General features: G+C 49.8%; 7 protein-coding genes; 3 read left to right on the top strand and 4 right to left on the bottom strand.

Moving 5' to 3' along the window:
* Window positions 1-1,260: 1,260 nt before the first annotated feature.
* On the top strand, window positions 1,261-2,892 carry FFUJ_02611 (probable Actin; the record flags this gene model as incomplete). XM_023574363.1 has 6 exons in its annotated part: window positions 1,261-1,267; window positions 1,375-1,405; window positions 1,593-1,648; window positions 1,746-1,776; window positions 1,841-2,612; window positions 2,662-2,892. 6 exons carry the CDS (start codon window positions 1,261-1,263, stop codon window positions 2,890-2,892), a joined length of 1,128 nt encoding a protein of 375 aa, XP_023428783.1.
* A 427-nt stretch (window positions 2,893-3,319) lies between these two features.
* On the bottom strand, window positions 3,320-3,962 carry FFUJ_02610 (related to polypeptide chain release factors; the record flags this gene model as incomplete). XM_023574361.1 has 2 exons in its annotated part: window positions 3,320-3,697; window positions 3,780-3,962. 2 exons carry the CDS (start codon window positions 3,960-3,962, stop codon window positions 3,320-3,322), a joined length of 561 nt encoding a protein of 186 aa, XP_023427730.1.
* A 516-nt stretch (window positions 3,963-4,478) lies between these two features.
* FFUJ_02609 (uncharacterized protein) lies at window positions 4,479-4,888 on the top strand (the record flags this gene model as incomplete). XM_023574360.1 has 2 exons in its annotated part: window positions 4,479-4,584; window positions 4,650-4,888. The coding sequence occupies 2 exons, from the start codon at window positions 4,479-4,481 to the stop codon at window positions 4,886-4,888; spliced, it is 345 nt and encodes a 114-aa protein (XP_023427729.1).
* A 338-nt stretch (window positions 4,889-5,226) lies between these two features.
* Window positions 5,227-7,863, bottom strand: FFUJ_02608 (related to ELP2-29 kDa subunit of elongator and elongating RNA polymerase II holoenzyme; the record flags this gene model as incomplete). XM_023574359.1 has 3 exons in its annotated part: window positions 5,227-5,383; window positions 5,439-7,630; window positions 7,732-7,863. The coding sequence occupies 3 exons, from the start codon at window positions 7,861-7,863 to the stop codon at window positions 5,227-5,229; spliced, it is 2,481 nt and encodes an 826-aa protein (XP_023427728.1).
* Window positions 7,864-8,065: 202 nt separating this feature from the next.
* Window positions 8,066-9,160, top strand: FFUJ_02607 (related to ubiquitin related modifier URM1; the record flags this gene model as incomplete). XM_023574358.1 has 5 exons in its annotated part: window positions 8,066-8,151; window positions 8,196-8,205; window positions 8,349-8,455; window positions 8,719-8,883; window positions 9,043-9,160. 5 exons carry the CDS (start codon window positions 8,066-8,068, stop codon window positions 9,158-9,160), a joined length of 486 nt encoding a protein of 161 aa, XP_023428782.1.
* Window positions 9,161-11,878: 2,718 nt separating this feature from the next.
* On the bottom strand, window positions 11,879-13,465 carry FFUJ_02606 (related to finger protein AZF1; the record flags this gene model as incomplete). XM_023574357.1 has 3 exons in its annotated part: window positions 11,879-12,370; window positions 12,420-12,647; window positions 12,695-13,465. The coding sequence occupies 3 exons, from the start codon at window positions 13,463-13,465 to the stop codon at window positions 11,879-11,881; spliced, it is 1,491 nt and encodes a 496-aa protein (XP_023427727.1).
* A 9,473-nt stretch (window positions 13,466-22,938) lies between these two features.
* On the bottom strand, window positions 22,939-23,182 carry FFUJ_02605 (uncharacterized protein; the record flags this gene model as incomplete). XM_023574356.1 has 2 exons in its annotated part: window positions 22,939-23,013; window positions 23,066-23,182. The coding sequence occupies 2 exons, from the start codon at window positions 23,180-23,182 to the stop codon at window positions 22,939-22,941; spliced, it is 192 nt and encodes a 63-aa protein (XP_023427726.1).
* Window positions 23,183-23,650: the final 468 nt, after the last annotated feature.

Below are 23,650 nucleotides of genomic sequence, written 5' to 3'. Positions count from 1 at the left end.
GCATGGAAATAACAGCCCCTTTTCAGTTACAAAACCCAAGTCTTTGGAAGTCTTGGGATGGTTGTTGGTCGTTCTGGATGATGAGATCCGTAGACATTCCGTTTATGGATGGGCCTCACCCTGGAATGAAGATTGGACAGCATCTCTGAGCTATGTGTGGCTGGGGCTGACTTGAACAGGAGCTATTTGCGTAGACCTTCTTGATGATACAAAGATGCCTAGGATACCTACTAGGCTGGCATGTTATTTACAAGTCAATGATGTCTAGTAGAATGCCACTCTGAAGAACGAGTCCTCAGCTGAAACGTTCACATACTTTGCCAAGAGAAAATAAAAGGAAGCCTCAGAGGCTGCAGCATTAGAAAGTTCCCTAGCTGACGTCTTCGCCAGCTCGCGTGGCGGTGGATGAAGTTCTGCTTACGACGTCACCTTGTACAGAAAGGATAAAGTCAGGACGGTGAAGCGGCCCGTTTTACTCAGTCGGGAGCTGCTTGCAAATGTTCTAGAACTTAACAGAAAATCACAACCTGATCCGAAGGAATCACTAGATATTCTGACCTTGAATCACGACCACTTGCCTCGATATCAATTCTCCAAGGAATTGGCGATCACGAACCTCTTTTACTGTTGTAGGTAAGCTCCCCACCTCAGCCACCGCTATAACCATTCCACTGCGACCGCTGCTGTGCAACCACTGGGACAAAGTTGCTCTCAGGGCATCCTTCTCTGCACTACGACCACCACGAACCAATCAGTAAAGCGGCAAGCAGCTTGGAAAGACCTGTTTTTCTGGTTGCCCCGCCTCTATTTCCCCCCTAGCAAGAGTGCAGCTCTCGCTCCTGCTCTAGACTGTGCCTCGTCTGCTCAGTTTCCCTACCCAATTCTGGTAGGCGGTCTCTTCAGGTTGCCCCCCTTGTCCCCAAAGTGTCCACCTCAGCAATTCGGGGCCCGCCCACAACTTTCTTGTGACAGCGTCGCCCGGCGATACTTGTCTCCTTTCCCCCTCCCCCATTCTCCCGCCTCCGTCTCTTTCCCTCTCCCATTCCATTCCAAACTACTTCTCTTCAACTCTTCTAACCCCCGACCTCCGTCTCCTTCTCCATTCAACGTCTCTTTTCCTGTAAGCTTGCTCTTTCACCTACTGATTACTACATCTTTCGTCTCTCTTCTTTAATAGCTCTTCGTCTTTTCTTCTTTGATTCTTGGCCGCTAATCCCGTTCCTGGACAGCTTTCTCATACACACACCGTAATCCACAGCCATGGAGGGTACGTCGCATCATACCGCGTCGCTGCATCGTCGGATCTAAACAATCCGTTTTGAGCATCGCGAAGATCATCTCCAGACTCATGCTGACTTGCATTTCGCTTTATAGAAGAAGTTGCTGCTCTCGTCATCGACAATGGGTAAGCTCCCCCGCCTGTCTCACCGACCTCTTGACTATCTCTCCCCGCCTCTCTGCCCCTGGACCAGATCTGCCACCGCATCGTCCGATGCCCGACACCGGCCTCGACATTGATGCTTGGGAGTGCTTGGTCTTTGAATTGGTGCTGAGCGATCTCAGCATGTCCATGATAGCTAACTTGATATCAGTTCGGGTATGTGCAAGGCCGGTTTCGCCGGTGATGATGCTCCCCGAGCTGTTTTCCGTGAGTACCCCACTTTCTAGCCTATGCGCCCAAAGAATTGATATCGCATTTCCTGGGCGCAAGTTAATCAGAAACCCAAAACTAACGTTGTCAACAGCTTCCATTGTCGGTCGCCCCCGTCATCATGGGTAAGTTGTAGCTACAGCGGCAATTCTGCCGCCTTCCTGGGGCTGGCCACTGACAAGTTCTCAGTATCATGATTGGTATGGGTCAGAAGGACTCTTATGTTGGTGATGAGGCTCAGTCCAAGCGTGGTATCCTCACTCTGCGATACCCCATTGAGCACGGTGTTGTCACCAACTGGGACGACATGGAGAAGATTTGGCATCACACCTTCTACAACGAGCTGCGTGTCGCCCCCGAGGAGCACCCCGTCCTGCTCACCGAGGCTCCCATCAACCCCAAGTCCAACCGTGAGAAGATGACCCAGATTGTCTTCGAGACATTTAACGCCCCAGCTTTCTACGTCTCTATCCAGGCCGTTCTGTCTCTGTACGCCTCCGGTCGTACCACTGGTATCGTTCTGGACTCTGGTGATGGTGTCACTCACGTTGTCCCCATTTATGAGGGTTTCGCCCTTCCCCACGCCATTGCCCGTGTCGACATGGCTGGTCGTGATCTTACCGACTACCTCATGAAGATTCTTGCTGAGCGCGGTTACACTTTCTCCACCACCGCCGAGCGAGAAATCGTCCGTGACATCAAGGAGAAGCTTTGCTACGTCGCCCTCGACTTCGAGCAGGAGATCCAGACTGCCGCCCAGAGCTCCAGCCTGGAGAAGTCCTACGAGCTTCCCGATGGTCAGGTCATTACTATTGGCAACGAGCGATTCCGTGCTCCTGAGGCTCTCTTCCAGCCTTCTGTCCTTGGTCTTGAGAGCGGTGGTATCCACGTCACCACCTTCAACTCGATCATGAAGTGTGATGTCGATGTCCGAAAGGATCTCTACGGTAACATTGTCATGGTAAGTTTCGTGAGAATGAGCTGTCCGAATTGTTCTAACCTTGATTCAGTCTGGTGGTACCACCATGTACCCTGGTCTCTCCGACCGTATGCAGAAGGAGATCACTGCTCTTGCTCCTTCTTCCATGAAGGTCAAGATCATTGCTCCTCCCGAGCGAAAGTACTCCGTCTGGATCGGTGGTTCCATTCTTGCTTCCCTGTCCACTTTCCAGCAAATGTGGATCTCCAAGCAGGAGTACGACGAGAGCGGTCCCTCAATCGTTCACCGCAAGTGCTTCTAAGGTATGTCAAGCTCCTGGTGACTGGGAGGCTTCTTGCTAACTTACTAAGCTACCCGACCGACAAACCAAATCCTCCCACTCGCGCAACGACGACAAGATCATGGAGGTGGCGACAGACGCTAAGCTTTGGGTGGTTGGCAAACGTCAAAGTCGACTCTCATATTTACGAAAAGTTTTTGACATGGTCAGAAGGGTGGGCGTTGCGCTTACGAAGAGATGTGATGGCCCCTTTGTTGTAGTTGCGCGTGTAATGCGTGCCTAGGGGTAGAAGCCGAGGTTGACATACAAATACTTTTTTACTTTCCGCTTAGAATTTTTTGAAATGAAACGAGGTGATGACATGATGTCTGGTCCCTTACGTACATTAAGTATGTCCACATACATGGTATCGTAATTAATTCTCACAAGTGCTTCCGGAGAGCATTCATTACGGCGCTTTACTTGTGGTGTCTAGGGGTTGAGAAGTCTGGTAATTGTTTGCGTCGTCTGTGGTTGGATCACGTCCCTCTGCAGAAGCGGGAGTTGTGTCTGACTGCGCTTCAACTTCAGCAGACGTAGCGGCCCTCTCTTCCTCAAGTTTCTTGTACTTCCTACGACTCTTTTTCGAAGCACTTGCAGCTTTCTTTTGCTTTACCTTGCCGACAATAGCCGATCGACTCTGATCCCCGTTGCGAAGTTCATCAACACGTTGCGCGAGTAATTCACGTGCATGCTTCCGGTTCTGGTCTCTTGAACGGGTTGCCTGAGACTTGACGACGATGCCAGTGGGTATGTGCTTCAGCTGAACTGCGGAATTGGTTTTATTCTAGTGTAACAACTGTGTAAGCTGAAAGAACTTCCGAGGACTGTGATCAATAGCTGGGGAGCTAGAAAAAGAGTATGCGTACAATCTTTTGTCCACCAGGACCGCTGCCTTTGACATAGGACTCTTCGATCTCAGACTCAGGCGGGGGCTTCGGCCGAGGAGGGAGAGCTTTCGCCAGGAAGATAGATGTATTGTGAAAGGTCCGTATTGGAAGTGCTGGGGGAGTGCTGTAGCGGATGGTTCGGAGGAGTTTGAGCGGCGTCATTACGATGCCATTGAATGCAGACATTCAACAAGAACATGAGATGCTTTGTGGCAAGGCCGTGAACTAGAGTCGTAATTCAGGTTATAAGATGAAGATTAAGCACTGTGGTCGATGCTGATTTGGGCTTCCTGTGCCACGAGGGAGCCACAGTCACAGCCACAGCCACGAGCCAGTCGCGTGCGTATCAGCAGCCACAGCGAGATGGTGATCCAGTAAATTAGAGACCCGCACCCCCTGTAAGTTTCAATACATCGAAGCCTTAGCACTTCCCTGCGGTGCCTCCGGTACCCAATTTTCGGGAGCGTCGGTACGATAAAGGCACAAGGAGCCCAGATAAAGGAGGGCCGGCCTTTCCCTGATCCTTATCCTTATCCTGATCCTGTATTCTCCATTGCTTCAACCTTTTCCCCTGAACCTACCACTTCAAGTCATTCATTTCAGCACACGGCAATTTTGCGACGACGGCTACCGATATCTGCGATTCAAACACGTATTTTGACCCTTCAACTCGACACAATGGCTGTTCTTGGATCATTTCGCAAGTGGTTGAGCCTCAAGCAATACCAGCTGGAGGTCACTTTCAGTGTGTACATGTTCACGCCCTGGGAGAAGTTCTTCTTCAGTATGTTATCCGCAATCTCACACGTTTCAAGTTGTCGTCTTCTGAAGACTAATTCACCGCCCTAGGCTCTATTGTTTTTCTGCTCTTCAGCTTGACCTTCATCGCCGCCTGTCTTTACCTCCCGCATCACATTTCTTTCCTCGTCGGTCGCGCCTGGTACTATATCAACGGAGAGCACATTGATGTTGCCGAGGTGGTGCAGGAAGCTGTTAAAGATATGTCTGCGAGCGCGCTGTCCGGGACAACTGCAAGCGTCGTAGATGTTACCAAGGAGACTGTCGAAACGGTTGTGAGAGAACTATAAAATCCAGCACTGGATTGCTCACGCGAAAATTCTGGAAATGCATACATGCTGGACATTGGCACATAAATGGCTTCGTAATGAGGAGGCTCTGCATAAATGAGTCGTAAGAGTCGGTCTTTGGCCAAGGTCCGTGAGAGATGGCTCGAGTTTCATCTGGTATACGATATAATGGATATGGATCTACAAAACTTTAGCCAATAGATGGCTGTAATGATAATACACTTTTACTCAACAATCCTACTGTTGATCCCACTGCTCGGTCTGTACAAAGATGAGCAAACCTCTGCCCTCGGTGTGAAGGAAATTTCTGGTAACGTTCGTAATCATAACTTTTGGTTCTATGGGTCTGCAGACACCTGAAGATACGCCTGGCTGAAGGCATATACTCTGAGTGAACTATCCTCTCCTGCAACTGCCACTTCAAATGGCCTCTCAGCCCCCTCTCGTACGACAGGACGCCAAGCAAGCTGGTGAATAGCCTTGGGCAAACAGTAACTAGAGGTGATGTTAGCAGTTGGTTCTTTTATATCGGTGGTTTACAGGCACTCACTCCTCACATGCGGGCTTCTCAATGACATCAGTTCCATCCTCCTTGATCAGGCAAAGACTTAGTCGGCCAAGTTCTGTGCCAACTGCCAAGATAAATCTACCGTCAATAATCTGAGGGACAAAATCGACCGATGTCACAGGGGATGCAGTCGGGATGGAGGCTGTCTGAGAGAACTGAAGCTTTCCATCTTCGTTTGGCTTGGCGGCCCAAATGCGCACTTGCTTGTCACGGCCAGCAGTTGCGAATACTGGCGCCTCAGACGACGCAGGCGCCCACGCTGCGTCAAGTACCATACGTGTGTGACCCTTGGGATTGATCTGCAGCAGCTTGTACGCAGCTTCATCCTCAGGCGCGCGTTCAAAGACCGCCCATTGGCGATCGCGTCCTACACTCAGGAGGAACTGGTCGTCAGAGGAGAATCGAAGGCGGGTGGCTGTTAGAGAGTGTGCGGCCAGAGGCGGCCTGAGCTCAGTCCAACGATTTGTCTCGAATAGTCGAATTACGGCGTGGTTGGTTGAGCTGGCTTTGCATGCACTGGCGACGAGAGTGCCATCGTGGCTAGCTGCGAGACAAGAAATTTCGTAACCGTGTCCATACAGCTTCTCGGTTTCCGGCCACAGGGTATGTCTTGAGAGTGTCTCCTCAAAAGGAGGGTGATCGATCTCCAAATGCGACTTTTTGACTATCGAGGCTGGATCCATGGCCTCACGATCCCGGTCGTCGATGGGCTGAATTTCTTGGTCGTCTTCCACGGCATCAATTGCCTTGTTAGATAGTCCCAGGACTGGCATGTTGGCGGCATCTGGCATGTTCTGAACATCCATACCACCACCGATGCCTGCAAGACGGTTGAGCATCGAGGCAACAGCTTTGGGTTCGCTAAAGACACGCATGAGTTTCTCGTCTGCCCCTGAGACGAATTGAGAAGTTCCCACAGAGTCAATACAGTTGAGATCATAGCCGTGAATCTGAGGCCGGGACATTTCATGCCATGTCTCATTTCCTGGTCTGTCCCAGCGTGTATGCAGTCGTGTGGTTTGGTCAGAGCTTGTTGACAAGAGATACTCACCATTCTTGGCCCACGTTATACCTGTAACAGCTCTGGTATGCCCAGAAATAGCAACACATGGCTGCCAAAAGTCTTCCGCGGGAACATATTCCCATCGTCTCCAGCTACCAGTACGACCGAGGCAGGCTACTGATTTCCCATCGGGAGACCACAAGCCAGTCCAAAATCCCCCTGTGCTTCCAGTTGCTGTTGTTGCACCCTTCTCTCTGCTAATCTCACCAAGTCTCGCCATGCTGACCCAGATTCCAGAGCCAGAGTCAGCTTCCCAGATGGCGAGCGAGTTATCGGCCGATGTCGAGAGCAGCTGTAGCTTGTCGTTGTCCTGTCGTTGCCAGCGTGCACTATATATCCAGTCCTCGTGGCCCAAAAGAAGTGCTTCGAAAGTAACAGAGAAGTCCTTGCCGGCGGACTGAAGACGATGTGCCTTGTTGGAGGGTGACTTTCCGGGGAGGTATGCGTCACTGGAAGGGTCTGAACCACTGGCAGCAGCAGCGGGCAGCTCACTCCCCTGGTGGAATCTCCAGATACGGATGTATTTATCCTGGCTCGCTGAGGCGAGTAACAGATCACTGTCAGGGGCACATGTCTCTTTGGCGAAGCTCAAGCTCCGTATCCAACCCTCATGTCCTGTCAAAGTGGCTTGTACTTTGAACTGAACGTTTTCTGACTTAACTTCAGCTGTGAAAATCTGCACTATATCTCTTGTACCAGCGGATGCCAGCACCAAAACATCGTCTTCATCTCCAGCGTAGCTGAGTGATAGGCACATGGGGAAGTATTTGGGTGTTGTCTTGACGCTTTGGAGTAGAGTGAACTGATCATTCTCGAGGTTCCATATTTTTATGGAGGCATCTGCACTTCCAGTTGCGATAATCCATTTCTGGGCCCCCTTAATCCTCAAGGCAGCGATACAGTTGATGGCAGCAGTGTGCTCCGTTGAGGTATGGATAGGCTTGAATTCATCCCTGTTGCGAGATGCTTTCCAGATGATCACGGTCTTGTCGTCTGAGCCAGAAACGAGAAACGAGTTTTCGTCCTGGTCTCCTTCGGAGAGAAACGTCAAGGCCTTGACAGTGCTCTTGTGCCCATTGAGCAGCTTTGTGACTCCCTGGGGAGATTCCGACTTCACATATGTTAGTATCAAGACACCTAGATGGTCTGCCAGAAAGAAGCGCAAAACAGGGTATATTGACATTAAAGCAGCAAGGTGACTCGAATACTAACCAAAGGTCGCCATAACGCAATGTTAATATCGGCTCCAAAAGCCAAAATCCCACATTGACTCCAGTCTGCAACAGCGGTCTGCCGGTTGGCGCCCGAGGAGAGATATTCGATGGAGACGGGTCTTGAGCCCATTGTTGTCCCTATCTCGCCTTTCGTCGTCTCTGACTGAAGTCGTTATTTTTAGAGGTTGTAAGGATGAGTCTGAAAAGTGTGTGCTTCTTGACTTCTGATTGGCTGTAGAGACGTCCTTCTGAGATTTTTGGACGGTGTTGCTTATGTCATCCGATTTACGCTTGCAGGTGGCTTCAAACACCAACCCAAGAAAAGCAAATTAATGTCAACTGCTTCTACCAAAGGTCACGCGCTTATTGTTACAGAGACACCAGTGGCAGCATTCTTCGTCGCGACACGATTATCTCCGTTAGTTCACTCATCTTGTTTTCTCTGCCGAACTGAAAACCTAGCGTTATCATTGTAGAAGGCTAATATATCGTCAGCCTCTTACACCACGCCTCTTGGATACCTTAGACACAGTTTCACTACTGCCAACCACTACCTCGGGACCACCTTTTACCCACTACTGAAAAAGCAAATTCACGATCAGTTGACAGCGGTAGCATCAGGATCACGCTCCCAGATCGTCACTTGACTTCAACTTGCACATCTCTGTCACAATGGCCGAGTCGACATCGGGCCCCAAGCTCAACATCGACGTCGAGTTCTCGTAAGTCGCTGCTCCAAGATTTTCATCTTGCATGTATTATATGATCTATCAGCTCCCGCTTGCACGGTCTTGACTCAGAATCAGACTCAGACTCGAGCCCACCCCCTTCTGCGCCATCAAATTTTCTCCTGGCGGGAGTGTCCACCTGAACCACGCTTGTGCCTGGATCCTCGCTTCCAGCGAGTCTCTTCTCTGCACTTTCTTCGATCCCTTTGCTTTTTCCTGGCCATTCTGTTCGCTGGGCTAACATTGTGGCACTGCAGTGGCGGCCTGGAGATGCTCTTCTCCAACAAGAGGCAGCATGCTCTGGCCATTCCCGCGGCAGACCCGGACGGGAAACCCGTTGATATTGCGTATCTGATCGGCCATCTATGTCAGAACGTCATGGATGATTCTCGCAAAGATCTTTTTGTTCTAGACAACCACCTGTACGTCTTGGCTACATTGCTCTCTATCTCCGTTCATGTCTTCGTATCGCTATACACACTCCCCTCGACCATGGCCACGGCCGTGTTGGTTTGAACAGCACTTCAATTCATCTCCTACCTCATTTGCGTGTCTTTGTCGCTAATAGGGGTGGCAATCAGTCGACCAGGCATCCTGGTTCTGATCAATGATGCCGACTGGGAGCTCGAAGGTGAGGAGGCCTATGAGATCCAGACCGGTGACAATATCTTGTTTGTCTCAACGCTACATGGAGGTTAGATCGCTGCACTCTTCGTCCGCTTTAGGCCTCAAAATATCACCGCAAGTCGGTCAGTGCAGTACCGGTACGGCTTTTATTGAAGAATTTCTACATGCATGCACATATAAACATACAAATCCACGCATTCCTACGTATGCGTACAGAAAACACAACTCCCTTGCATATCGAATTGTTGAGAAACAGGCAAGGGCATGGACATGGTATGCATCGAGCGCATGCGCAGCCAAGTCCACAACAGGCCAGTCTCGGGCTGACTTCACGTTTCGACATGGCGGGACTGATACGCGAATGTTGGTTACTTGCTCCTTTTGGTCTCACTGTCTTGCCTTTGTTGTCTCTCGCCTCGTCTTACCTGTATATCTTGCCACTCCGATGAAACGACCGTCTTATGTGGACAATGAATGGATCACACTCGTCGCTTGCGCGTGTATCTGCGCCTGCACTCCCCGTCTCAGCCAGCCCTGCAACGGCCTTTAGAACCAACAACTCCAGTCTCTGGTCTAGGCGCATCGATCTTAGTCCCAGCAGAAACCCATCTTGCATCTTAAACCACATACACATTACAAGGAACGTGCATTGTGTGCACAAGCAGCATCAACGGCTTTGTGGAGGCGAAAAAGGAAAACCCACTTTGGCTTGCATGCCTTGCATCTACAGCCCTTGAGAGTTGAGACCAGCAAAAGCCTCATTTCTTTAAAACTGGGAGGGAAAATGGAATGGCGGACAGTGACACGACGGGCCGTGCCATTGCAACGTTATCTACGGCGGTGAAGGGAAGATCCCACCCAAAGTGCTCTGCCACATGGTTGAGACGCAGAGGTACGAAATGAGGCTTCATGTGCGTATGCACGAGAGTTGATCCATTTTCATGTGCGTTTGCTAGGCTCTTTGGAACAAGCTGGCCATCCAGGGGAGAGGGAGAGAAGAGAGTAGAGGCGGGGCGGTGAATTTTAGGGGAGGGGGCCTTGTCGATCAAAGCCAGAAAGAGAGGTATGCAGCCCTAATCTACATCAGTCTGCATTTTGTACGCATGCTATGTAGAGCGAGCGTTACTGTAATTGTGAGCTATGGATAAACCATTTGTTGTTTTCTGCAGAAGTTCGAAGTCTTTTGGACGTAGGCAGTAGTCCGAAGAAACCGAGAAACTTCAGGTATGACTTGCAACTCGTTTCAACAGCAAACGGCATATGTATCATCATCACATGAATTCACATGGCATCTTCACCTTTCATATCAACCCCTACAATATCTCTTGCATGCTGCCAATATGCGTAGTCATACGTCGCCTCACTTAGGTACGGATGTTCTGTTCCTGATGGACATCCTCCCCCCCCCCAACAGTGAGCAGTGCCTCTTCTCATATGGACAACCCTCAACTGTAAGCGAGCATCATTATCCATACTGTACCTGGGCTCTCATCACTCATCTCCATCTGACCCCCTGACAACTCGATCTCGGCACCAGGATCATCATCCTCCATCGAGGCCTTACAGCTCGGCTCAGCTTTGTCAATTTCTCTCTGATGACTTGGGCAGCATTACAGCCCCCAAGGTTCCTAATCTGGGTCATCCGTGTCTTGGCTTTACTTGTAATCCCCCGCCTTCTTGATCAGTAGCCAGTGACTTAGACTAGAGAGTCCTTTGGAGAATTATGCTATCATGTGCCCCTACAATGCTTGGGTGGCAGATTTCCAAAGCAATCGTCTTTGCCATGCATTGTCTTCCTTGCTCATTTCATGGCTGGCATTGAGATGGTTATGGTTAGAAGGTTATTTTGTTTCGGGCTGGAAAGGTCCAGAAAGACGCGGTAATCATTTGAGCCTACGATGCTAGATGCCAGCAGGCATCCCTATCTCAGCAGTGATGTCCTGCACTGGTTATTTTGTTTGTTATCCCTATCAATAGTCGTGTCTTTGATCATAGTGGAAGGCTCCCGAAAGTTCTTCTAAGAATATGTTTGCTAAATTCAAATTATCTACTATCTTGACGCCGATGTCTCGATTTCGCCCCCCTGTGGCTACTTTCGACCTTTTTTTGCTCCCGTTTCATTATTTCAGATGCTGCCATCTAATTTTGAGTCTAATAACTCGAAATTCAGTTTACCAACCCTAGTAAAATGGTCCAATAACCAAGGGTATATCCTTTCATACAACTCCAAAAAGCAGTTGAAGCCAGTGCGTACACTCGCGTATCGACAACCATAAAGCAAAAACGAAGAACTGATGAGGCGAAAGAAACAAGAAAAAAAGACTAGACCTCTCTGGCAGATGAAACCGCCTTTTCCTAGACCGCCGTAAATCATGAACCAAGCCACCCGCTCCCTTACATCCTCTTACAAAGACCGCCAATTAATAGAATGATGAGCTAAGCTGTCCTTAAATGAAGGAAACCGGAGAGGCTTGCGCAAGGCTTGATGCAATTGGTATCAAAATAGTAAAAAGAGAAAGGTAAGGGTGAATCCCCTGCATCATTGTGTTGAGACAACCACCCAAAGAAAATCAACCGCTTCGTTATGGCCTCCAGAAGAGTCCAATTTTTCAACTCCTTTTAGAACACCCGCTTCTGTAAATTCTGCTTTTTTTAAATCGAAAATTGAACCGCTGGTATGCCTCCCGTATGGTAGTACTGTTGTAAATTTGGTGAAATGAAATGCGTGACGCTCCCGAGTCATATCCAAGTTGTGCGGTATCTCTGTCTCATGATACCAACCATGAGCTCTCAGTACATGCGTCCATGGTAGCCCATCTCGCGCGTGCTACCGGTCGCATAAAGCATGCCGTTGTTATTCGGTGGCTGGATGTGGTGATGACCATGCATGTCATAAACCTCATAGCCACCATTGTGAGTCTGGCGAGACATTTGGTTGATGGGAGCGGGGTGGCCTCGAGTCACACTGTAGGAAGCGAGGCTGCCCGATACAGGGAGTCCGTGAGGAGTCACTGGTGTTGAGGCAATTTGAGGAAGGGGATATTGGGGCACAGCTGTCATGGTGTTGGCAGGAGGAGACTGGGACGCCTTGGTCTTACGTTCAGCAACCGTGCGGGCTTTTCCTCTACCCTTGATCCCTTTGTTGCTGTTCTTGTAGTGCGTGGCGAAGTACTCAAAAAGCTCGCGATCGGCTTCGGTGACCTCCTCACCCGAGGCGATGATTTTGGCGAACTTCATTGTAAGCTTCTTGAGTGTCTTCTTGTGGAAGTTGTTTTGGTGCGTCTGGCAGCGGATTAGAATATCGTCTATTTTGGGGGCTCTTTACACATACCTTCATGTTTCCAAGTTGTGAGAATGTCTTGTTACAATCGTCGAGAATGCAAACAAAGGGCTTGAGGCCTTGGTGAGTCTGTAGGTGGGCGCGAAGGTTGCCGCGTTGAGCAAAGTGGCGATCACACTTGTCGCAAGCAAAGGGGCGTTCGCCAGTGTGACGACGTCTGTGAGTCTTGAGGTTGCCAAGTTGAGAGAAGGTCAGGTCGCAGCCAGGAAAGTCACAGTTCTAAAGGTGTTAGTTGAGCGCAATCAGCCGTGGATGTTTTCACTCACGTATGGCTTGATGCCAGTGTGTGTCCTGCGATGAATGTCGAGATGGGTCTTTTGGGTGAAACTCTTCTGGCAATTGGGGCCATCACAGCGATATCTCTTTCGAGATGTCTTGCTGTCCATAGGGCCTGGTGTTCCTTGACTTTCAAAGCTTGCCTCAGAGACAGGAGACATTCCAGGAGTGAGTGGCTGCTGCACTGTATCGGCCTGTAAGTCTGCCTTGCGTTGGATGGCTTTCATCAGCTCATCCACTTCTGTTTCGAAGTTGATCTGATCACCAGGGTTGAGAGTTTCGTTGGAGGTGATAGTCTTTGAGCCCATAGATGGGTTGGTGCACGAGGATCTGACAGTCGAGGCTTGCGAGTCGCTCCGTGCTGGGGAAGGTGCTTGTTCGGCATATGTGTACTTCATCTCCCGAGAATAAGAGGGAATTCGACCGTGGTCGTTATCATGTCCCATAGGCCGGCGATCATTGTATTCTATTTTGAAAGGCGTTGAGTGGTGGGGAGGCGTAGGCGGGCCTTGGTATCCTCCAAATTGGTAGGGATTGGGAACCTGGTAGTGAGGTGCCGTGAGGCTGTTCACCGGACCTGAACTGTAAGGTGGCTGAACCATGTAAGGTGTCATGACAGGTCGTTGGAGAGGACCAGTAGTGGTGGCTCGAGAGTCAAAAGGAATCATGTGTGGGGATTCCATCATGGTATAATCGCCGGGAAGTTGTTGCGACCAGCGCCCCCAGTTGGGAGCGTCTGAGGATTGAGCTGCAAGGGCCATTTGCCAGTTCAGATCAGCCCTGCTCTCAAAGCAAGACTGATAGTTTCTGTTGCTTGGACTGATTCAAACGAAGCAAGTCAAGAAAGACTTGGTGTTGGTTGAGATGATCAAGAAGGGCCGGAGCAGAGTGTATGAAGGCAACAAGAGGGACCTGAACTATAATAGAAGGATGAATATGATGTAGAAAGAAGCGATTGTATAAAGATGTCAGGTGCTGGGTATGGTTCTTTGTGAGGCAGACTTGACTAGATGGTAGAGAAATTCAGAGGAAAGGCCCAAGTATATATCCTCTGGCTTCAGAAGATAAGTTGATGTGCGACAAGGGTCAAAGAATCTTAGAGCCAATAGAACGGTAAAGGTCGGAGATCCTCTCTAAGGCGGGTCTACCAAGTCTAGCACTCTATGTGGCCAGGCCCTGGGATTGTAACAGAAGGTAGCCCGGGTCTCGTCATAAGCTGGCCTGCGTCGTAGAGTGAGAACTTCAAACCCCTCCCCACGCGCGGGTACCAGGCATGGGCAAGGGCTGGGGGTGGGTGGTCGATCTAGTCAGGGCGCCGCAAAACCAGAGTGAGGATGGGGTTTCTGGGTCAAAAAGATGATCAAACGGAGGGGTGAGGAACAAGAGCTTGCTTTTGGGAGATGGACAAAACTAATCCATGTCTAGCTCCTCTATCTAGACTGGACCCCAAGCAGTTGTCTCTATCACTTTGATATCTGAACCAGCCAGGTTCAAAGCCACAGTTGAGACATTGGTGTGAGCAACAGCAAGGGGAGACAGACCCCCGGGAATTTCTATGGGAGAGCTGAGTTGATCTCTCTCTTTTCTCAATGCTAAATCGATCTCACTTGGCTCCATCGATTTGGGCGGCCGCCAGTTTGATGGAAGTAAAATGGGGATTGGTCCTGAGCGTTTGATGTTCTCCCCTTAGAGTCTTTACTTGAGAACGATCTCAAGTCATGCTTCAAGTCAGATGTCGCAATTGATGTTCAACTTCCTAGCTCCAAAGTCTGTTTAACAAAGTCGTCTTCTTCATCTTCAAGACTTGAGGTCAAGTTTAAAGACGTGGGTGTGGCATTGGGATGCGGGATCTTGACAAGGGTCTTTTTGCGCTAAAAAGGACGCCGCTCCTGGGGGAGGGCTTGAAGTTGGGACAAGGGGTGGAGGGGTGTCCGCGGGCGTGTGTTCAGGAACAACCATGACTGAATTACTCCAAGGGATATCCCTGAGCCCCGGGACATAATCTCGAATTTTTTATCCTCTCCATCAAGGCCTCGCCCAGCCGGACGCCGCCGGTGTAGTGTTTGAGCTTCAGCGCGATACCCGGCTGCTGGAGCCGGTTGCTGGCATCGGCAGACATCAGTTACTTTTGCTGATGGATTTTGGGATCTGTTTAGAGCAGTGACAGAGCTTGTGAGATTCTTCAGTCCAACTATTCTGGTGATGTTGACTCTGACGGTTAGCAGCTGTGATGGTTTGCTCGCTACTCCATAGTTGAGCTATGATGCAGTCAAATCTGATCAACCGTCGAGTACAACGTTCAGGAAACTGTCATGGTTTTCGAGTTGCACCCACTCCAGGTTTATATTACAGGATCCGCAAGGCGGCTCCGTGTCTTCGAGCTGTGTTCTTCTTTCAGGTGCACAATGTGATGGCGGCTTCCGCAGCCAACAGGGCCTGCTGATTTGAACTGGCACTGCGGGCCCATTAATCCCGTTGCTCATCGTGAAGCGGTAAATTGAGGGTTTACTCGGGACCGTTTTGCAATCTCTCAGCCGTTGAGCTCTGTCCTTCATCCCAGAAACTCCAGTCAGGTGAGGTGTGCAATTTTGTGCTATGCGGAGTTGTTCCGGGCGTGGAAAGAGACATCAACACGTACTGCTGCAGCTGGTTATGGTAAGGCTGGCCAACATCGAGTCCCTTGCGTATATCATACATGCCTACGCCGCATAACCACCTCTCGATGATGATGATGAATTGCCATTCGGTCGATTCCATCATCGTCATCAGGCGTCGTCTCCTCTACTCTTTAGAGAGTATCAAGGCAGGACGGCATGTGAAGCGCCTCTTCTGGGCACGTACAGCAGTGGCGCTGGATCAGTTGGCATAGATGGTTCCTGGGGACAAATGCGAACACAACAACGGTCAAACGTTCGTAGCAGCTTTGGCTCCGCCAGACTAATGTTAGCACTTCAGAGGCTTGGGGCTAGGGTAAGCCGTTGTAAGACAATTGGGTCCAAACAGGACATGATTGTTGACTGTTGAGATGAGCTTGAGTTGTGGGACCTGGATACACACAACTGGCTCGTTATCAGCGGTAATGTCCTCTCTTTCCTTACTCTAATAAGTTCTACGGCGACGCTTTAGTTCATTATTAATCTTGTGGTGAAGGCTACGTGGCTGTCACTTCTTACACGATACTCCACTGCCCTACGGTTTGCTACCTATGGATATGAGGAGGTGTAGGGATTTGTTAATTGCCATGGTTAGAGGAAGCTGACGGTTGTTGTTACTAACGTCTGTTCTCATCACTCGTTCTCTAACCTACCTCAGCCAGGTCAGGCGCCGGCAATCAAACGGAGGCCCCAAATCCCGGGACAGCCGCTGTTAACCCCTTCATGGGGACTCATGACCCAGTTCAGCATCATAAACATATGCCAAAAAAGGCCGATACCTATGTTACAAGACAGAATACCTTTTTTCCCCCGCTAATCCTTCACTCTGGGGGTATTGAGTCCCGTCTTCCGTAGTCTACGAGCCCACGTTCGAGGTATGCTTTATTTATAAAAAGCCCTCTAGGAAACTGCATGCACGGCAGTTATTCTCCTATTTCATGTCCGGGCAATACCCGGCAGCAGTGCACACTCTTTTCCATAAAATACAGGGAACAGCACAGGCCAACTGTAATCTGGATGATTACATATGTATCCATACTTTGGTATCTTATTCGACGTCTACAAAATACTCAGTACAGGAGATTTCTCACCCAAGGGGCAGACAATTGTGTGAATGCTTCTCTCAAGTTTACCAGGGTGCAGATGCTCGCTTGATTCCTGTGATTTCAGGACCAGTAGCGAATCTGGAGCTGAAAGGCCGTGCGTCCAGGGTTGTTGTGTTGCGTTTGCACGCATTCATTGCGTACAAGCCGGGATAATGCTTCTTTCTTTTGTTCAATCACAACTGCGGAAGGTCGTTTCTCACTCACCATGATGCGAGCCAATCGAAAAAGCACCTCGAAACATTCAACATGTGCCCGCCAGTTCACTTATTAATGCGCTACGTAATGCCTCAGTCGCGGGGGTTTTCCATTATCAAGGAGCACGTGCAGACGGAAAGATTGTACCCTTTCGCATTGACCTTCACCCTAGACGGTTTTGAAATGCCATCGCGTAGCCCAAGTTTGGGTTGGCACCGGCCCCGTTGTCCATCTCATCTTGTTGGTAAAGAAAACGCAAGTATCACCAACAATCACAGGCCTAGGACAAACCAAGGACCCCACACGCTGTACTACAGTTCTACTTGATCACGATAATCTGAGTTTCACAGCAGTGATCGTGTAGGTACACCAGCCTTAATTCTCCCCCTCCTGGCCTTCGGTATAAGGTAGCCAAACGAGAACCTCGGAGGCACGAAACAGCTTTTAACATCCATTACTGCTGAACCCCGACATGCTGGTAATGCCTGGTCGAAGCTTCTCAGCCTCTCAGCATTAACCAAATCACGGGACACAATCATGACATAACAGTTATGAATGGTCATCCCTATTAGCTCATAACGGTGTCCCTTAACGGAACGGTGTTGTTTTCTCGGCCGATGAGAAAACAGGGACATCAAGTCTAAGTGGACACCCCTGTCCTTCTCGCAAGACCATTGGAGGGGGGTGTTATGGCCAGTATCTATTTCGAGATAAAGCCACCCTCTGAGGTCACGGAATGGAATATGATACATCATTTCACCACGACTCCTGAATGGACCATTGATGGACTTGGATCTCGCTGCATCAAAATCTCGATTTTCCGAACTTGGACTCTGAAAGGGCTGAAGAATCTCGCAAAGCAACTGTAGAAGGGGAAAAAGTAGCGCAGAACTGAGCCATCGGGTTATCATGGTCTCCCAATATGGACGCTCAAACCCCAGTGAGCTGCGCTTGAGTGAGGCACGGCACCACAGGTCAATCGTGGGGGTTGTTACCTTCACCTTGGCTAGGGATCGTTGCTTTCGCAACAAGACAAAAGTTGGTAGGCTCCAACATCGTGGGCCATTCAGTCTGCCATGACGGCGGGGCAGCACAACAGGTCATGTGTAGTCGCTATTTCGACGACTTGGTAGCCTTGTTGTAGATGAATCCAATCTAGTTTGTGGTTTTTGAATAGGCAACTGGCAATGAAGTGCAATAGACACGGTTCCTTTGCACTTAACGTCTAGTAATACATTCAACCTTTGCTAGTTGGCTGCTTGTTTGATCACTGCCATAAGGGAGTAAAGTGGTGACGATATCCAGATAGTTACAATTGCCATATCTGGGGAAGCTTGAGAGGAAGAGCATTTGAAAGTTGAAACCAACTAGGGTTCAGGCAAGGATGTTTTACGAGGGGATGGTCAGGAGTCAGGAACAGTTACAACACAGCAGGGGCAATAACACTGCGCTACATAGGCGCCGTCCCTCTCTGACTACCGCGAGCCCTTCAACAAGTTCTAATAGTCGATTGACATATCACATCGGCAGCGTCAATATTGCCTCAGATGCGCTAACTACCTAGGACTGATTGCTGCCCAGGCATATGTTGCAACGCAATTCGAGACCAATATTCGCTGGCAATTCCCGATACCCGGTCCTTGCACAACCTGCAAATTCTGACCTTCTTATCCTGGCCCTCGAGGTTCTATCATTAGAATAGATGTTTGCTCAAACAAGAGCGCGGCTGTGCTGCGACAAGCCGCACCGCCCTGGTTCATGCTTATTGAGGCTTGCCTTTGGGCGCATCATGATCCTGGCCAATGGCTCCGAGGTGCTCCCAGAGCTTTGGGAACATCGGAGATCCTTTTGCTGATTGGTTGTTTTATGTGGACTGAACACGGCAGATCGTCTTAGACTCAACTCTGACCATGATGGCTCTCTCTCAACTTTCATGATCAAGACTGGGCCGGGGCAAAACATAAAAACAAAGCGCGTCTTTCGAGACTTCTTACTCTCGCTAAAGACTGTTCAAGTGCGGAATTGCATTTGAAAGCCCACAAGGCAGACAGCGAGAGAACGACACAGGACACGCTGGGTGCCAGACAGGGGTCATCTCTGCCAGGGGTCTCTGTGGACTCCAGTTCAGGGCGGTTCTGGGGACCATGGGGCCGGCAATACACGGCGGGGGCCGTCCTCCGCACCAGAGACCGGCCGGCGAACCCACCCCGAACCGACTTTTCTCAATTCTCACTCTGCAGACGCCGCGTTATCCCCGTTATCGTTACAGTGGATATCGAAATCTACAATCATTCGATCTACAAGTTCTAGACAAGTCATCGGGCTTTCTTAATGCCATACTCTTGTTGGCTTCATGGAGTAAATCCTTGTCAAGAAAGGCGTGAATTTGACGAAATTTGGCGAAGCCACAATGAATTTTCTTTTTTAGAACTATAGCCATTACTGTAAACAACTGGGGAGCCTTTGCTTCCTAATTCTTACTGGTATATGGCCCAGCTTCCTGTTTTTTGTGAAGATATTTGGTCTTTGATGAAGCAATGAGGGCTGTCATCCACTTAACCATGATGGAAATGACCGGTCATAGAGCATGTGAGCATAAAGGAGGGATTAGGAAAAGACCGAAAATATTTCAGCCCTGACAATCCAGGACTGACGAAGCGGGACCATGAATTTCATCTCAGATGACAAGACGGGCCAGCACAGTCCAGAATGCGGGTATCCATCTTGTTCAAGGACAGGCGGTTCAGCGAACAGATTGACGAAGTCCTATCCGTACTTCATCCACGATACGCTCCAATCCTCTGCGAAATCATCATCGAAGCAGCCTTGGATTGAGAAGAGGACGGTCTGACCAATAGAAGCCCTTCACCCGCAACTCATCGTTTCCTTGCGGGATCACGCCCCATGAAAAGACCCTTGCTGCCAAGATCTAGGGACAACCACACCCACCATGTTTGCATGAAACTCAATAGCATGCAATAAATACACCTGCAGCTGGCTGCGAGAAACAGGTAAAGTCTGCATGCAATTCTTGCAGCGTTTGGACCCTTGCTCTTTCCAGCGACCGAGCCTCACGCAGCCCTTCAAGTATGTACAATGCACATTTGGGATGTGCATAATGAACAGGATCCTTTCATCGAGCTTCATCAGTTATCAGGTTCCAACTTTTCGCAAACGCTCATCTCAGCCCAGTTTAGAATCTTCTATCCCCTTTCTTCCTCTTACAACCCCCAAGCCCTGTTTTCTCTTCGAGTCATGGTGTGCCTATGCATGCAGCAGTGATGCTAATCCGATACCTTTGAAGCCCTGGCCCTGCGGTTCTCGAGATCTGGCACTAATGTTCAGCCATCTACCTGAATGCAGGAACGTAACACATACAGAGCATGAATTGATACTACTGCAGAAACTTCACCGAGTGGCAAGCCGCTCATGTCAAAACGTTCTACTCAAGGCTTTAAGTCGTTCCACAGGCTGTTCGATACTTTGATTCGAGCGATTGTATCAGGCTTGCCAGTGTAATCGCACGTAGGCAGTGATGAGAAAACTGACATGTCAAAGATCGAGAATAGCCTCAGAAGCCACCAGGCTGAAATGTTGATGTTTATGATTCGACGGCCTGCGCTGGCCATGGTGTGGAAGTAAACCAAAGTCTTTGACAAGGGAGCGACCCACCACATCGGAACGTTTGAGGGTGCAGTCAAGCCCATAACTCGTGTGTCTGACTTGAACAGCAAGTGTCAGGCCAGAAACACGGCTAAGGTTACCAAGGATGACTCCAGTAACTTTTGCGAGCTAACAAAGATAGGAGTGGGTTAATTGGGGATTGCGTTATACCATAATCCTTGTTCACTGTTTCTGTTTCGTTCTCTTTCTTCTCCCATCTTCTCTTTTATCGCATAGCTCTTCTAGCTCTGTGTCAACAAAGGTTAGTGTGGATTTTTCAAAAAATGACAGCGTGGAAACTTCTGTAGCTGACGCTTTCATTTCCGTAATCAAATCAGTTAACAGCTCAGGCCAATGCTCTACAATGCAGACTTCAAACAGCGCCGAAAATGTTTGTATGAGCACGCACAAACGCCAAAGAACCAGCCTGCAGATGCTCCGTGCTTTATTCCCTGACCTTGATGTTTATTTCTGGGTAAGCAGAATACTACATTACGGCAAATCCTGCGTGATCATTCAAGAGTAAGAGATGAACAACTGATAGCAGAAGCTTGGCCTAAAGTTGATGATGGAGAGGGTAAGCCCGGGAAGTTTTCGGCTTCGGGATCTTGTGGCCCCGATTGTTCGGTACTGGGAGACCGGAAGATCGGAGCACAGGCGGAAGCTTGATACGGTGGATCGGGAGATATTCGAGGCTCACAATTGGTGCATCACAGCTTGCGGTTGCTCCCGGAACAGAGGGAGCCGTAGCTTATTCCTCACAGGGCTTTATGCGCTTGGTGCGCAGTGCGCTACGATTGTATTGCTGTTTTGGTCGCTGCGAGACTGTTGTGGTGGTCCTCTCTGTGTAAGAGCAGGGTGCATTATTTGCCCACAGCGTTGTTCTTAGCTCTCTTTGCTCGCGAGCCTTGACAGCGGGACGGCGGCTCGGCCTTTAGTTGCTACCAGCTGTCGGGGACTGCCGCTGGCTTGCCAGTTGATTCCACGATAGGGGTATATCTAGTAAGATCTCTCAATTGGAGACTCAAGGAGGTCATTGCGCAACACATCCCGCCGTGGTGTCGGGTCCCGCTAACAGGGGTCCCTGGCCAAGCGGCGTCTAGCCATGGCGATCTTTAACATGGCTCTGAGCAACTTCAGACTCAAACCAATGCTTGAGTGCATCACCGGGATCACCAGTCAAAGTCAGTCAGGTGCTGAAAGCCTGTCACTGGCATATTTATCGAGCTGCGGAGAAGAGTAGGCACTGCCTGCAGAGATTAGGACTCTGAAGTTCAGGATCTGGCACTGGCGAGTAGTAGTTACTGCCCAATTCCTGTTACGTTACTGTTCTTCGAGCTAATAAAAAATCGGGTTTTAGTATGATTGATAGACTGAAGCTACGGATTACCGAGAAGGGCAAAATTAGGAAACGGCGTGCCAAAGAAGCGCGGGGGAAACGGGAGAGTCACACGGACTCAGCCTAAGGGGAGCTCAATTAATTAGGGCACTTGCTAAGGCTGCAGAGGCTGTCCAACATCCTGGACGTTGCAGCTGTTGGTTTGGCACACCAACGTCAGTGCGTATTGTGAGTTGGGAAACCACAATAATAGGGCTCATCGGCTACACTAGGAGAGTAGGAACCGAGTATTCTTAGAAAATCAGTCAAACCCCCAGTGACTATCCTAAACTACGCAATCCCCCTCATTTTCGTCATTACCTAGCTAACAAAAATGCAAATTGCCTTACTCTTTCGCCCTGTTGCGACCCTACAACAAGAGTTATGCAATGATCCTGCAACAGCCCCTGCTTGCTTCAGTCCAAGCAGCTGGATTCTTGCGACCTGTCATTTCTGGCGAATCTCAGATCCTCGGTCAGCAATTCCAAGATAGGCACCGCGCCAATGTAACCCCGCGGCAATTGGCCAGGTTGGCGATGGAGCGGGCTCCCAGGTGATCGATTCGAGCTTGGGCTGGGATGACAATCGGGTCGCTCACCCAGCTTCCCAAGGGCCAAGGTCGCAGCGGTACCTTGCAGGACGTAACAGAAATGCTGGGCATCCCCACCATGACGCTGACCATGAAAACCTGTTGTAGGGTATGAATGCCACAGTCTGTATCATCGCAATCAGGTAAGGGAGGTGGTAACTGAGGGTTGCGATCTTTGTAACGGCGCAGGATCTGGTTTCGAGAGATTCTGCAAGGGAGATTTACGTGGGAGTTTCAGACCAAGGGAATCGGCTTGAATACCGCTTGGCCCGTAGTCAGTAGCGCATGCTAGGCGAGAGTGTATTTGATAGTCATAATGAAAGCGCTATAATCGGTCATGAACCTTATTTGCGACACTTGGGCAAAGAGGTGTTGATTGTTCCCCCCTGCTGGCCCATCATATACGCCATAGGCATTGCATTGTGATCTCCATGAACCCCTATCATCGCCCTACCGGAGAGCAAGCTCTGACTCCTCATTCCTGGTCTTAAGTCAGGGTTTACGGAGTACACCCAGACCGACACCGCAATCCATGCTGTGGCTGGTATCAGCCTTGGTTGATTCATCTCTTGTTATCCACAGATGATTGAGAGACTGACTACGTACCCGCCTCATTTACCAACAATCCCTCACAGCCCTCGAAATGGTCTTAGTCTTTCATAGACACCGCCTGCTCCTGATACGAGCTGTCCTCACCGTAAAGAGACTCCAGCGACCCACAGGACTGGGTCCAGAGATTAGCCTTGATGAGATCCTCGGGCGAAGTAAATCAATACCACGTCGTATCTGCCCAAAGAGACGCGTTGTAACGCTGGTTCCTCGAAGAGTATCAGCTTGCGAGCTGGACACCCGCGCGTTGTGACAGTAGCAGCGATATCCTCTGGGCCCTGCATTATCTGATCCTGTCTTCACATCTGGCAGATCTTTGTTTCCCTACCTGGCCCTGGAGCCTGGAGTTTAGGTTGTCATGTTTGATCGCCAAAAATCGCAAGCATCACCCCTAATCAGCATCGCGCCGTCGGTGAAGCCGGCTCGATCTGGCACTTAAACCTTTTATTTTGTAAGAGATGAAGCTCGAAACCAACCCTTTTTGGGGCGCCCGCGGGAAGAGCCTTGATTAGGGAAACGGGCGGCTAAATCTGGGGCCGTTGAGGCCGTTCCCGCGCGTGCTTTTGCTTTTTAGGCATGAATCAGAAATGGCCAAAGTAGCGAGAACAACTGACTACTAACCTACCGTTGGATGAGGGAATATGATGCGTGAAATGGTTGCTCGCCTACACGGTGACCAGATAGGATGAGCTGAAATTTGTCGGTCAACGTTTTCAGCACGAATAGATTACTGCCAACTATGCTTGTCACAG

Source organism: Fusarium fujikuroi, chromosome FFUJ_chr03 (assembly GCF_900079805.1).
Source record: "Fusarium fujikuroi IMI 58289 draft genome, chromosome FFUJ_chr03".
Lineage (NCBI taxonomy): Eukaryota > Fungi > Ascomycota > Sordariomycetes > Hypocreales > Nectriaceae > Fusarium > Fusarium fujikuroi.
This window is presented reverse-complemented; position numbering and strand designations above follow the sequence as displayed.